Consider the following 14,459-nt stretch of genomic DNA (forward strand, 5'->3'; position numbering starts at 1 on the left):
AGAAGTACTAACTGATGAATGCCATTCAGCAGTTGGACGTCTTCCACAACAGACGTGCTCCAGTGATTTCCTTCGTCTTTAAGAGGAATAAATCTACTTTGATCTACATATATTTTTCTTGTGACTTTATTCAAATTTACTTTGATGTGCCCGGATTCCCTCTTCACACCCTCCCTGCGGTGTCCCCCTTAACCGGTTGGGCAACGCAGACAACAAACAAAGTCTGGAAGCTTCTCCCCCGAGGGGCGCAGAGAATTGGGCCAAAACCCGCAAACGGATTTAATGTTCTCCTAAAAAGTGGCTGTTTTAGTCCCGCGTGTTGGTCATCCTCTGCCGTCACCCCCTGGGGAGCACCAGTGAGACAGGCGGTCGGGAGTCAGCAGGGGGCGGTGACTCTGTCAGAGGCAACTCTGTTTCTGGACAAACCAGCTTGCGCTCTCCTCCCCCGCTGTTCCCCTCCTCTCTCTCTCAATTGCTCGCGCCTGTAAAACGAAGGCAGTGAGAAAAAAAAACGAGAAAGCTACCAGCAGAACCCCCAGGAGCTAGAGTCACAGATGCAGCTAATTACAATATCGAACTTTAGGAGAATGAAGTGCTGCCACGCCTCGCAGTTTTTCCACAAAAAGTTACTATTGCGCAGAGTCGGGTCATAGAAAGACACGAAGCCTGGAGAGAAGGACCCGGTGTAAACACACATCATGCCAGGTTTATTTATCCTAAATGGGCAAGTTCATGTTTTCAATCCCCCCCCCCCATCACAGCGATGGTATTTCCTTTCCCTCGCAACTGAACCCATCACGGAAGTACTGAACTCTGCGCCCTGACAGGATTCTGTCTGCCTGACACATGGCCCCATAAAGATAAGAAAAGCTTTTACCACAAACGTAGAGGATCCGAGCCAGTCCAACTGGGACGGCTCTAAAAGAGAAAAGTGTACGTCACTAGACGCTCTTTTCCAATGGCTGGCCACCGTTTAGCATAAACGGTGATGCCAGCCAATGGAAAAGAGGGTCGGGGCTTAAAGCCCACTAGAGAAATCTCCTCTAACTCATTAAATCTCGCCAGCGAGACTGCGCAGACATGCACAGTCTACGCCAGGCGAGACCTAAAAAATGGTGGAACATGAATATTGATTTATGAATAATTTTAATTTTGCTAATAAACCTTCAAGGATTGCAAATGTACTACTCTCTGTCGTCCCTTTTTCCATCTTCAGTCCTATTTCCTATGTATTGTTCTTTAAATGTGTCCATAATTTGTCCCATCATTACCTCTCCTCTCTCGTTCATTTCTACTGTCAACTGCCTTCCCCAGACCCGTCAACCGGTTCCTCCGCCCTCGCGTACACTGTCTAGTTTTAAATAATTTGCCCAGCTAACCTCTGGGTCACGCCCCCACCCACATTCCTTCTGAGTTTTTCTTCCTTTGCACATCTTTGGTCCCTATTTGAACGCTAGGCTTCTAGAAACGAGCTCCCCTCCAATAATTATTCAAGCATAGCTGAACTGTCCTTTTTTACCTTCATGCACATATATTTATATGAACCACTTGCATAGTTGTTATTGTTCTCGTAGTAGAGTTTTGTAAATACAATAACATGAAATGTATAAGAAGGAATAAAATCTTGTTGATATTAATTATTAATTAAATTTTAGTAAAACATGGGCAAACAATTGCTCCAAAATCTAATTAAAACTCAAAAGTATCCAGCATTTCAGCAGAAATAGCACGCGCCCTATATGGTTGAATCCTGAGAACTGGCGATGCCCTCCGTGGTTACGTTCCGCCGCTTTTCCACAAAGGCCAGCCTTCCCTGGAATGATGCCGCGGATCTCTGGATGCTAGTCACCCTCCTCTCTGCCGGGATTGGTGAAGCAGCTCCCAGCGTGCTTCGCGCCAGCCCCTCCTCACATTCTGAGAAAGCTGAAGGGGGTCTCACCATTACTGTCTTTACTCGCCGTCGGAGTGAAGCGGGGATCGTCGGTTTTACCTCCTTATCCAGCCATGGTAAGTGGGCACTGCAGCGGCTCGTGCATATTCCACCCGCGACAGTTGAATAAGAAGCCGCCCACCCTCCACAAACCAGCGCGTGAAGACCCCGCATGAGGATTTGTGTTGCCGGGTTAAACCCCTGCTAGTCGAAAAGACGGATTCGCTCTATCTAACCTTTTTGGCGCTTCGGAAATAGTGGCTTTTAACATATAATTATTGTTGGTAGGTAAGGTACCGTTATCCTAACGGTCCGACTAGCGTAGCTCCACCCCCTCCTCGCATACACCTGGCGCGAGCGGCCATTTGATGGTGGCTTGACTGAAGCGGACGTCGTGTGTTTTTTTTTTTTTTTTTGAATTCTCTGGATAAGTGTTAGACATTCTAGCAATAGTGTCGCGAGTGCAACATTCCCAAAGGCGCAGCCACACCCAGTCAATGACCGAGTTCGTCAACGATGGTTACGGAGGAAATCCAGATCGCAGTACGCGCGCGCGTCCGGCGTCACAGGCATTGTGTCGGACTGAGCCACCACCTTAAGTCCTGAAAGGGGTGTTTTGAATGCCGTGCACCCTTTTATCAGTCTATATTTTCGTCACAAGAGACGTTTTCACTTAAATAATGTCGTTTACTTGCACTCGTTCACCTGCTGCGTTCGTAACCTCTGTAGATAAATTGGTCATATTGTTAAGTCTACCGGGTTTGTTCTCGAAGGGCTGCGGGGGCCTTGATTCGAGTAGTGAACGGCGCGTCGGTTCTGCAGTAAGGGATGCCAGGGTCGCTACTGCACTGCAGAGGGGTGTCGACCAGCCCTGCAGCTGATGTGTGTTGAGGACTCGCCGGAGAATGGATTAAGTCATGTTGTCGATAATGTTGTGCAGTTTAATTGCTTATTAGCAAAGCTGCACACCAACTTGTTAAGTACAGTGCCGCAGGGAAGAGTCGGGATGCTTCCTAAACAAGAAAATAAGATTGTTGTGAAAGATCAGGCCTGTAAACTGTCGGTGATGGTTTCAAGTGGCGGCGGCGGCCACTCGGGACAGAGAGCCTTGTGAATATGTATGGACCAAGGGAAACCAGTTGTTTACGCACGCGCTACGCCTTAGAGGGGCTCTAACCCAGGGATGGAGAGGACAAAGAGAGTATGTCACCGAGTGGTAGACGCGGAATCGGGGAACAGGGTTCAGATACAGAGTGGCGTTCATCACAAATAGTGTAAGGCTGAATCTTCACCCCCCAGTACCTTTTCCAGGCCAACCCATGATGTAATTTAACGGTTGAGTTAGATGCTCTCATTAAAAGTCTATCCTCTTGGGAAAGATCACTCTGGAGAAAACCCTCTTCTTGCAAGGCATTGTACCCACACTCGAGGACGGGGAGGACCATCTCCCTCCGCACTGACTCGCTATGCGGGAAAGCCATGACTCGCGAGATCCTAAAGGTCAGAAATATGAAGAAAAAGCGCTCTAAAATGACAGCGTGTTTGTCGTGTGGTTGGCGTTGAAAGTACTACCGGATACATCCTTGTCGACTTTAATCGGGACCCAGTCGGTCCGCAATGAAAAAGATTCTGCGGGTGCTCTGCTGTTTTCTCAGTTTCGGGTCAAGGTACTGCAATACACCAAGTTCCCCATAGTCATCTTTAGTTTTGAATCCTTGTTATTGTCTTTGTTGAATTTAAGTAGTGAAAAGAAGAAACTTTTGACCGTAATTCCGTCTTAACATTAACCCAACTTACCCATCCTTCATAGCCCTGCTCCCTCCACCAGTCATTGATCACGGAGTCATTTTGAAGTGAACAGATGATACACTAGTGGTTATGGGTTACCATTTCACATCATAATCTTTATTGCTCTCTATATCTGACGTCGCGAACTCATAGAAAACCATGCGGAATGAATGAGCACCAGTTCTCTGGATCAGTTGAGAGATGGTGACCTAGATGGAGATGAATAGTATTTATATGCAAAATAAGTAACAGCCACGCAGTTATTGCGAAATAAACCTACCAGTTTCCAGATGCTAATATATTCTGATAATCTGATCCACGATGCTCGTGTGATGTTTCCTTTTAAGGATTTTTATTAGACTCAACCTGACTGTATTTCTCATCTCCTGTGCGAGTGGTTTGCAGTACCAAGTGTATTCGTGAAGGTTAGGAGCAGAAAACTAACATAATATTCAGTGTTCCCGTAAAACAATTCCTTTCTTCTTCTTTTTTTATATATATATTTTTTTTTATTCCCGTTTCTTTGGTATACGTGGTTTAATTGTCGGGTTTGTTGCATATTCCGTTACACCAACGTAGTCTTCCCCCCCCCCCCCCCCCCCGTAATGCATATGTAACTTGTGGCTCATTTACTCAGTTGTAACCCCATTTCACAAGCGATGCAAATGGGAGCAGCCCTGATTGCAGTGACTATATGATCGGCTTACCCATCTGTGTACATGGTAGGCTTTATGTAAAAACTCGCAGGCGCATGGAAAATGGGATGAAGATTACGGTTTTTTTTTTGTTTTTTTTTTAAATCTGCTGACGCTTGTCGTGGTAACCTTTACATCTCTGTGATTCTGAAGACCTGAACGGTTGCACCATCAGAGAGGCATCACCAACACTGGTCACGTTTTGTGACCAGAATTAGGAACGTAGTTCAGATTGATATGAAAGCACTTGATATTGAAAGCACTACGAGTCCATTCCCCATCAGCTATAGTCGGGCCACTAGAATTATGCAGCTGCAGCAATTTTTGCATAATTGACGCATTTTGCACACAATTCATTTGCCACATAATTTGTATGTTTTTAGCAAATACAATTTTGTTTCTAGCTCCAACAGTTCAAAAGTTGGAAAAATGCAGACATGTGTTGCTGTGCAGTGGAAGGCCCTTTGCAAAGGTTGACTGCCACCTTTCTGTAGCTTATTGCTATACTTGGCGTTAAACTCGTAATAATGAGGTACAACTAAGGCGTGTTAATCTTAAAAATGAGGTAATACTATGACAATGTGCTGCATAATTCGCCTTTTCTTGCAGCATAATTTGTGCAACCCTACCACATCATTTGACCCTCCCCTGCCGCATAATTCCTGTGGCCCTGGCTATAGTTGAGAAATAGACCTCCTTTTTTTGTTTTTAATAGTTAACTGGGTAAAACAAATCTCAGTATTTTATTTGGCATCTGAAAACTGCATGGCTGACTTGGAGGGCATTTTGTGAAACTGGAAAATGTTTCATCATCTGTCCAAACACCTAAATCGCTCCACTGTATCTCAAACTTACTGGAAATTAGTTTTACTGGCACCTTTTGTAAATCTTACTTTGACTTGAGTATTTATAGGGATATGTTCTTTGATTTAGTGATTTACAGTTTCGCGGTCATAATTGTGCTGCTTCAGTGTGGTACTTTCTGTTCCCTTTTTGTTTTGCTGGTGTAGGAGGCAGCAGTTTGTGTGCTGTGGCATAAGTTACAAGCAAACTTTCAGTCTTTGTGGTGTCCATTACCTGTATGCTGCAACCCATGACACGGCAGAGATGGTCTCTTGTAATTGCGGGATTCACCTGCAACAGGACAATCAATCCATTGCCTCTTGGAACTGAAATTACCTCCTTATCAGCTGAAATTGCCTCCTTATCAGTCCTCCTTGTCCCAGTCCAAACTGAGCATCTGCTCCCTTCACAGCACAATGTACTAAAATGCAGGCAGACCTGGCTTGGCAGTTCGGGCTGGACTGTTCCCATGAGGCACAGGGTCAAGACTGATTTGCATATGGCCAGGTCTAAACTGGTGTGGCATGGTGAGCAAAAGAATGATGGTTTTAACCCAGTTCTCTTGACTGGGGGTGAATGTTTTGATTTGTTCTACATTCCGTCCATCAATTGTGTCTTTTGCTCCCATAGCGAATCAGCAGAGCTATCCTGCCCAGTTACTGTCTGCAACTACATTTTGCAAAGCAGCACTTGTCACTATTCATGTTCATTTTAATGAAAGTGTTTGCGTTGTATGGAGTACCTGCTACATCATTTTCCCTTTTTAGGTGGAGCCTAGCGGCAGCGCGAGTATGCTTTAGGAAGCCTCACTTACTCATCTCCCATATTTTTCATTGGCAGGTGTCATTGTCCGTGGTAAATGCTGGCCTCCAATTCGATATGAGGCTTCTAGGTACCGCCCTGTCTCCATTTGTTGCTGTCCGTAAGGACCGGACCTTTTACTTAGCTCCTAACACTGCATGCTTTATCTAGTGGGTGAGCACTATTTATTTTATTGACAATGGCAGCTGTTGTATGTTCGTTTTGAGCGCATTATTTTTGCTTTAATACGAAGTGCGGCTTCAGGGTTGGTCCTTCCTTTAACTCACAATTGTGGCGCCTATAGCATTGTAAATGCTTGCATTCTCTCTCCAGCTGTGGTGCCCTTGAGCACAGTGCTCCGGCATCAAACAAAATCACTATCAAAAAGACACCTACGAACAAGAAGAGTGGTGGGTGCAAGTGAAGACGTTTCTTGCAGAAAGGTGGAGGGTGTGTGCAGACTTGTTTAAGGGGCCCCTGAGAGGCGGCACAACAGGGAGGGCAAACAAACCCTTTTGTACGGGCCTCCAAGTCTGCATGCATAATGAGTCATCTGCTGCCATTGTACGCCTAGGCCCCGCAGCTGGACAGCTGCTGGGGGCGCGCTCAGAACCAACCCTCGCTGTGGGCCGCTCACGGGTTGACCTCTCCCGCTTTCTGGGTTTTGACCCCTCTTGTTCGCCCTGGTCCCTGCAGGATCCTTGGCAGTGATTGTGGCCTCGGATTGCTCCGGCCTCCGAGGGGCGCGGGCCCCTCGCAGCTCGTGCGCCAGTGTCCTCAGTAGAACATGGTCTGGACCTGAGTAACAGCGATAAACTTGCATCACGCGCAGCGGCCTCCTGCTCATTTGGAAAGATGCGGATGTCGCCTCATTAGCACTTGGGACGGTACTTGTGTCATTTATTCCTCGCTGAGAGAAATGCCTTCTGTCGAATTCTTTGATTTCTGTCTCAGTACCTCATGCAACAACTAATTCCTTGGAGGGCAGCGCTTTGCAGTTATCTCCAGGTTCACAGAGTCCTGAAACCAACATGTGGTGCAAGATGAAACTTTTGATTCTTTGTAGCTCCAGCTCTTGCAAGAGAAGCTAGGAGGCAAAGGTGCAGTGGGCTCCTCAGGACACAGCACTGCAGCTTCCAGACACCTTGGTAATCTACCAGAACTGCACACTGACCTCGAGATGCTCCAACTGAGGACGACGCCCTAAGAGCTGACCACTGCTCCAGCGCAAAACATGCTATAGACGAGGGGGCTCTTAGCACTAAAAAAACAGACTGATTTCAAATTCCACAGGAACTCGCAAGCAGACCATGACACAAGTCTGGTAGGTGGGCACAACACTAAGGTTTGAGTTTATGGAAGAGACTAGTTCCGGCTGCTTCGGTCAGGGTCCCACTGAGTAATCTTCGAATAGCCTCTCCTGAAGATGTGGGTTCAAGAAACCCCCTTGAGAACTCTAAGTTTATGGTCTGGTGGGGCAATGCAACTCATTCAGATGGCATATTTCATGCACATTTTAAAACGTCTTTCTGCTTGGAGGGAAGCAATCGGAGCTTAGTATGAATCGGTGGCTAGTTGGGGCCCACCGGCACTCTTTTTGGGGACAAAGACTTATTTTTAATAATCAGGCTTTGACCCAGAACAAGAGAGAAAAACACTAAAGCAGGAGACTAGGAGCAAGAGAAATGAAGGAAAACTGATGAGAGAAAATGGGGATGAAAAAGAAGCTGGGATAATGAGATGGGCAAGAGTGTGTGGCGGTGGATGAATGAGAACTCAAGTGGAATCAAGATTAGACAGCCTTGGTATTCTGTAACCTCGATATTGGGGAGAGCTGGTGTCAGGCTTCTGAGGACTGGGTGATCCATTTCCACCCACCTTATATTGGCATCTTGGTAGTGAGGCAGACCTGAAATGAAGTTTAGATGTAAGAGTACAGGGATACGTTTTACCCGGGCCGGACTGGCCGTAGCGAGCACCGGGCATTTCCCCGGTGGGCCGCAGGCTGGGGGCTGATTTTGGGCCCCTGGGGGCCGTTTCTGTTACAGGGCGGTTTTTGCAGCATATCTGCAAAATCTGCCCCTGTAACAAAACCGGCCCTGGCAAACAGCTCGGCGGCTCCCAGGTGGGCCAGCCGAGCTCTTTGCCAGGGCCAGTTTTGGTTCCCAGTCCGGCCCTGCTTTTTACTACAGGAGCTGAACCTGGCACACAAATATTTTCATTGCTTCACGGGAGTGATTCTTTGTAAGTCGAGCCTAGCGCAGCGCGCATGCGCTGCTGTAGAAGATGACCTTTTGGATCAGTCTGCACTTTTCTAACACGTGTGTGTGTGTGGCGGCATCCACCTTAATTGAGCGGGCAGCTGTGCGCAGGTGCCATCTGTTTCTAATTAGCGTGGCTGCGCTTGTTTACATTTGCCTGTCTCGCGGCGCTTTCACTTTTGTGCCGTGCTTATTCCTGTAGTAGGCTACCAAGGTGACGTTTGCGTGCATATATTTCTAAAGAATTACTTGGGGAACCTTGCGCTGACCCGTTGTGTACCTGCAGTACTGGCCTCACCCTTTATCTTTACCAGGTCAATCTAATGAGCGCTATTTAGGTGTAGGAAAACTCCTATAGACGTGCCATTTTATGCTGAGAGGCGAGTAATTCTACAAGTGCTTGCCGAACTTTTTCCTCTTTATTTCCTACCCATCACCTGTATTTCTAAAAGAAAAAAGATCGTCTCTCCTCTAGATTTATTCACAGTAGTCCGTGTTGATGTTCCGGCACTTGCCCGCAATTTGTCTTTCAAACTCACGGAATGTGTCATCTACTCTGCTTCTGAGTAGGCCTGGGTGAAAATTTCATTCCGTTCGCGGAAATTGCGATAATTTGACATTTTCGCGTTCCGCGGAGAGCGCGAAAATGTCAATTTCCGCTTTCCGCAGCTTGGAGATAATTTGTTTCTTGCTCGCGCTGTAAAATAATACATTCTCGCGCGATCGCCTTACCTGAATACCTGCGTTCGCCGACAAGTTTTCTTGATCCGGTCGCGTTCTCCATGAGATGTTGTGTTGTTTTTAGCCATTTGCGCTGTCTCGCGACAGTTCGCGCCCGCAGTGACGTCATGCGTCGCGCGATCACGTCTTTCTTCTCGCGATCATGCACCGCGAGACAACTCAAAACAAGATGGCCGCGCCCGCGAGCAACCACATGGGTAAGTTGGCGACCCGCGAACATGCTGGAAAAAAACTTCCGCATCGCATCTTCGCGATATTTCCGCTTGTTTGCGATAATTTTAAACATTTTCGCGATAATTTGCGGAAGTTGATTTCGCAATTTCCGCCCACCCCTACTTCTGAGGGGGGGGCTTGTGTTCTATCCGTTTTTAGATCCAGACTTGGCTTACTTGGTATACTGTTCTGAATTCTCAAACCCACTTTAACAAATTTTGGTTATGCTTATTAATTCACTCCGAGTGGCCCCACATGCATCCAGCGAAACCAGCATATTAGTTAAACTGTAGTTTAAATGTGACTAAGTGCAAGCATTATCCAGGACTCGCCACTTGATCGTATATGTACCTCAAAAGCGTAAACAACGAGCGCTCCGATTAAGTTTTTTTTTTTTTTTTTAAATTATGAAGCATTAATCAGTGTGACAGTAGTCCGTTTCCATTTACTCCCAGTTAAAAGCAAGAGTTAACTGAATGCAGTGCTGCTTGCCTGTGGGAACAGTTGAGTCAGAGAACACTTATAATGATGATATCCCTGTCAAAGGGCAATGCAAAGTCAGGCAGCAGGGCAGGAACTGCCCATATGGACGCAGTTATGTCACAGGCCCTTGTGACTGGGTGTAAAGAACTAAATCGTTTCCGCCTAGTTTATCTTGAAAACCACATGAGGAGCTTTCATGTCTTGTCCTAAAAACAGATTAAAAAAAACATTCGGCAGCCCCAATTAAGTTCTACAAAATTAAGCCCCCCCCCCAATTCCGCCGGCAGGATGTCATGAAGGCCCCTGAGTCACCCGTATCTCCAATATTCAATGGCTTCGGGCTGAATGGGAGTCCCCTGAGGGGTTGCAGCCAACTTACTCTGCAAGGGCCTGCTTTATGCTTGCATAACTTTACCGCCTAAGCTAAAAATCTGTAGCTTCAGTCTGTGTATTTTGCATACTGGAGTGTGCTGATCTCATACTCGCTAGACATTGTACCTGGATTTTGCAGTACGCACATACAGAACTAAACACCTTCACTACAGCTTTAATGGAATAGAACCAAATCCCCTATCCAAACTCATCTCTGCATACCAATTTGTGCTATTCGGACCCTCTACATGCTCTTTATGCAGTCCTGTACACAATCTCCGCTTCCTGCAATCACTTTGTAACCTCCTTCTCTCCAAAAAGTGAACCTTGAGCATTCTTTCCAATTCTTGCTGCTTGCCATCTCCCATCCTTGTATCCCTCTTCCTTACCCTAACCACCATCACGTCACAAGTGCAAATGTTAATGTTAAGCACCCAGAATGTGCTGCATGGCTAAAAACGTATAAGGTCCCAAAGGTAAGACCTATTTGCTATGCCAATGCTTATTTTAAAGTATATTGCACCCTTCCTGGCCCACAGCCATAAAAACATTCTTTTCATTCCAAAGCCTAAATCTTTCTCCTTGTAAGAGGAAGCGTACGTTGAGTTACAATATAGGTCTGGATTGGAGTGTAAACAGGGCTGCGAGGAAATGCAGAGGGACTGATTGTCTGTTCTGACAACTATATATTTGCCCATCAAGTGTTGATGGAACTGTAGTGCTTTCCACTCCACCAACAGTTATCTCCAATTGTACTACCAAGTTTTCTCCACTTTGGATCAAGAACCCTTAACTTCCTCATCCTCCAGAGTTGCACCCCACCCCCAGATGCTGACATTTATTGTTATCAGAACTGAGCATCGATATTGAAAAGAAACTCGCCGTATTACGTTGTCCTTTAACAACCATCAACTTAGATCTTGTGATATCTGTGGTGTAACTGGAATCAACTGCGTAATTGAGGGGGTTTGGGGCCCAGTGATCCAAGAGATGATATACTGTCAGTTTGGGGTGGTATTGTGACAAGGGAACTACAGCTGTTGATGCCGACTTGACCCCTTGCACTTTAAACTACATCAGTGTATACACTTGGGTCTAGGGTAAGAGTAAAAAATTTGGATTGAAGTCAAGATCGTGATCCAAGGAAGGTATACCTCAGGTCCACTGGAATTGTGTGGTTGTGCGGCTGCAGCATGCTTTGCATAATTATAGATTTGCCACCTAATCCATAATCTGCTGCATAAACTACAGATTTTTACCCTAAAAAATGTTTCTAGCTCAAACGGTTCAATAGTTACTAAAACTGTAGGAAATATGGTTGCCACCCAGAGCAAGGCCCTTTCAAAAGGTTCACTGGTCGCCTGTCTGTTGCTCATTGCTATATGTGGGTGTTAAAATTAGGTGTAATCAATCCTCAAACAGTGTTAAATGTAAAAATGACAAAAGAATGAAGTACTATTACAATTGTGCTTCATTACACTGCATTATTTGCATTGTCTTGTGGGGTAATTTACTCAATCCTTCAGCATAATTTGGGCCTGTACAGCCGCATAATTCCAATGACCCTGGCACACGTATCACATCTGAATATCGAAAAGAGCTGATATCAGTTGAAATTTTTGTAGATCCAGGATGAATCCCAACTCCTATAGTATGCTGGTTGTCATCGCCACACAATCCTGCCCCTTTGTAAACAAGGAAGCACACAACAAAATTCCTCTTAATAGTAGAACAGCTGGTACCTTTGTGAAGACCCATGGTGATATTCAAAAACTGAGTAGCGGCACTTGAAACTGGAAGTACATGTCCTCTGCTGCAAATGCCATGAAAGATGGACTTTTGAAAGTATGCATTGTGCAAAATCCAATGTTGCCAAATTTCCTTTGGATGTGAAAGGTATGATTGTTTGCAGAGATGCCATCCCAAATGATTCCGCCAGAACAAGCATTGTTGAACCCTTTAAAGCTATCATATGCCTATTTGTTTTAAAAAACAAAAATGGGCATTGTCATTTACAATGCCAATAGCATAAACTTGTGTAAATGCAAGACCTATTGCATTGCAAATGCTTGTTTGTGTGACATTTTGCACACATGGGTGTCCTGCTCTAGTAGACCCATATGGAACACATGAAATGATTTTGTAGCGTAGCAGTTTTGCCCCAGTATTGTGTTCAGACCCCATTGTTTGGATGGAAAACGGTCAAACACTAGTAACTAATAACCAGTGGCTGACGTTTAATGTTTTGGTAGTCTCATGGATTACATGTGCCCTGAGTTAATAGCTGCTGGTAGTCTCAAGGTTTATCTGAACTGCGGGTACTTTGTTAGCAAGGACACATTGTGTTATCTTTGTCTCCTGTAAGCTTGGGCAATTGCTGATGGCTGGCATGGATCCCCACAAGAAGAGTGCTACCAAGAGGCACCATACGGAGGTGCCAAGTGTCCCAGAAGACATGAAGTAACAGCACTCATAAGCTCAAATTCCCACGGGAGGTTGTAGGGGGTGATTAGGTGTATCTTTAGCCTTTAAAGCAATGGAGGCACCAGCTTCTCCCTAGAGACCCTAGATGAGTTCCCAAAATTAAGATCTAGTGGAGGATGAAGTCGGCGAAGATTGGTCCAACTGGCAGAGTTGACAGTGCTGCAGCACTTAAGGGAACATTTAGGGTTCCTTGAGACTTCGCTCCAGGAGAATGATTATTTTTTTCTCCTTTCTCTCCAGTACAAGAGAAAAGAACCATGGCATTTACCTCCACATGCAGCTATAAGACAAGTAATGACAGACAAATGGAAGGAGGTGGATAATTCACCTTTTGTTTGTTCTGGTCATTAGATAATTTCTACCAGGGTTTGCGGAGAAGTTTTCATCACAGGCTAAGGTGGACTTGATGATGGGGCAAGTTTGTTCTTTCAGGATGTTGATATCAGAAAAGTCCTCACTGTCGGACCCTGTGGATAAGAAGATAGAATTGGCAGTGAAGAGGGCATATTCAACCTCTAATTTTGCAGTCTGGGCCTCCACATACGCCAATTATGCATTATAGGCATTACTAAAGGCCTTTTAGGAAATGTCAAAACGGATTGAAAATGGTCCATATTTTACATCCACCTTTTTAGGGCTCGCCTGGTGTTAGCAGCGCGCATGCGCTGTCTTCCCATGCGAGGGCTTTTTGGAATCAATACGGGTTCCATGTGCACGCGTATGGGCAGGAGATGTACACGCGTACGGGTTGCTGGGTTTAAGCACAGTGCGCGCATGGAACGCTTTCCTTCCCTCCCCCGTCCTTTGTGTTGCCGTCATGTCTGGGAACAAAGTCCCGCCCCTCTCGATCATCTCTACTCTCGTCATTTTTATCCTCTTACGCCTCTCGTTTTGGATGCTTTTGCCACATTCGCCAAGGAATTCTGCCAAAGAATGCAGAGGTTTCTCTCTCGTGTCTTGAGTTGGAGGCAGATTGAGGCGTTTTGGGTAAAATGGTTGATTATCAGGCGGGTGGGTGCCTCTGAAATAACAGGCGAGGTGAAGAAGTCACAAACTCGCGTGTCCATCGTTCTCCATCAGCACACACCGCTTGTAAGGATCTGGCCTATTGGGGAAAAAACCCAGTTTCCCCTTGGATGAGTACATCTTTACTTGGAAAGTTTGCTGTCCAGAATGTTCCACGGTTTACGGAATTTGCAGGGCTTGAAAAGCTAGCATTTTCATTTGTTGGCGTCATTTGTGCATTGTTGTCCAAGTTTGTTTTTCCCTCCGCTTTGTGCGAGTGAAGTGATTTTTCGTGTGAGATCTGGAAACGTGTGCACTTTCCCGAGGCAGGCTAGGTGGAACGGAAGGACAGAGGGTTAGGCCTGTCTTGGGAAAGCTCCAGAGAGGCTGCAGCACGCGCTGCAGAATAGAGAAGCCAGGGGTGACGTGCATATGGCTGCAGGGCCATGATACCCACACGTGCCAGTGCGACCAGCTCGTCTATCCCATGGGGCCTCCTTTGCCCTCCCCAATATATCAGTTAATATTATAAAACTGCTTGTGGCAGCGCATGCACGGCAGCGATTGCAGTGGTGCTAACCTAGATGGAATTTGCTCGGATCCTCCACAGTTAAGTCACTGTCATAACAAGCATTGAAAATGCAATGGGTCTTGCCTTTGATTACGTTAAAGCCATTTGCTTTAACGTAAGTTAAAATGGCTTTAACTTAATGAAAGGCGAGACCTATTGCATTTTTAATGCTTGTTGATGATGTAGCTGCATGTCTGGTTTCTGTCAGACGACTTTTGATTCAGTAGGGGCAGGGGGCAGAAGCCGCAAGGTCCCCTATAGCTGCAAGAAGG

At 45.9% G+C, this 14,459-nt stretch overlaps 1 protein-coding gene across 1 annotated transcript in view; it reads left to right on the top strand.

Annotated features, from left to right (window-relative positions):
* The first annotated feature begins 1,826 nt into the window (after positions 1-1,826).
* The window catches only part of LOC146798548 (cofilin-1-like), a 48,517-nt gene continuing 35,884 nt past the window's right edge, over positions 1,827-14,459 (top strand). The window contains exon 1 of the mRNA XM_085625841.1: positions 1,827-2,007. Within this exon, the coding sequence (XP_085481967.1) occupies positions 2,005-2,007 (3 nt within the window). The 5' untranslated portion in view covers positions 1,827-2,004. The remainder of the gene's footprint in view (positions 2,008-14,459) is intronic.

Source organism: Triturus cristatus, chromosome 9 (assembly GCF_964204655.1).
Source record: "Triturus cristatus chromosome 9, aTriCri1.1, whole genome shotgun sequence".
NCBI lineage: Eukaryota > Metazoa > Chordata > Amphibia > Caudata > Salamandridae > Triturus > Triturus cristatus.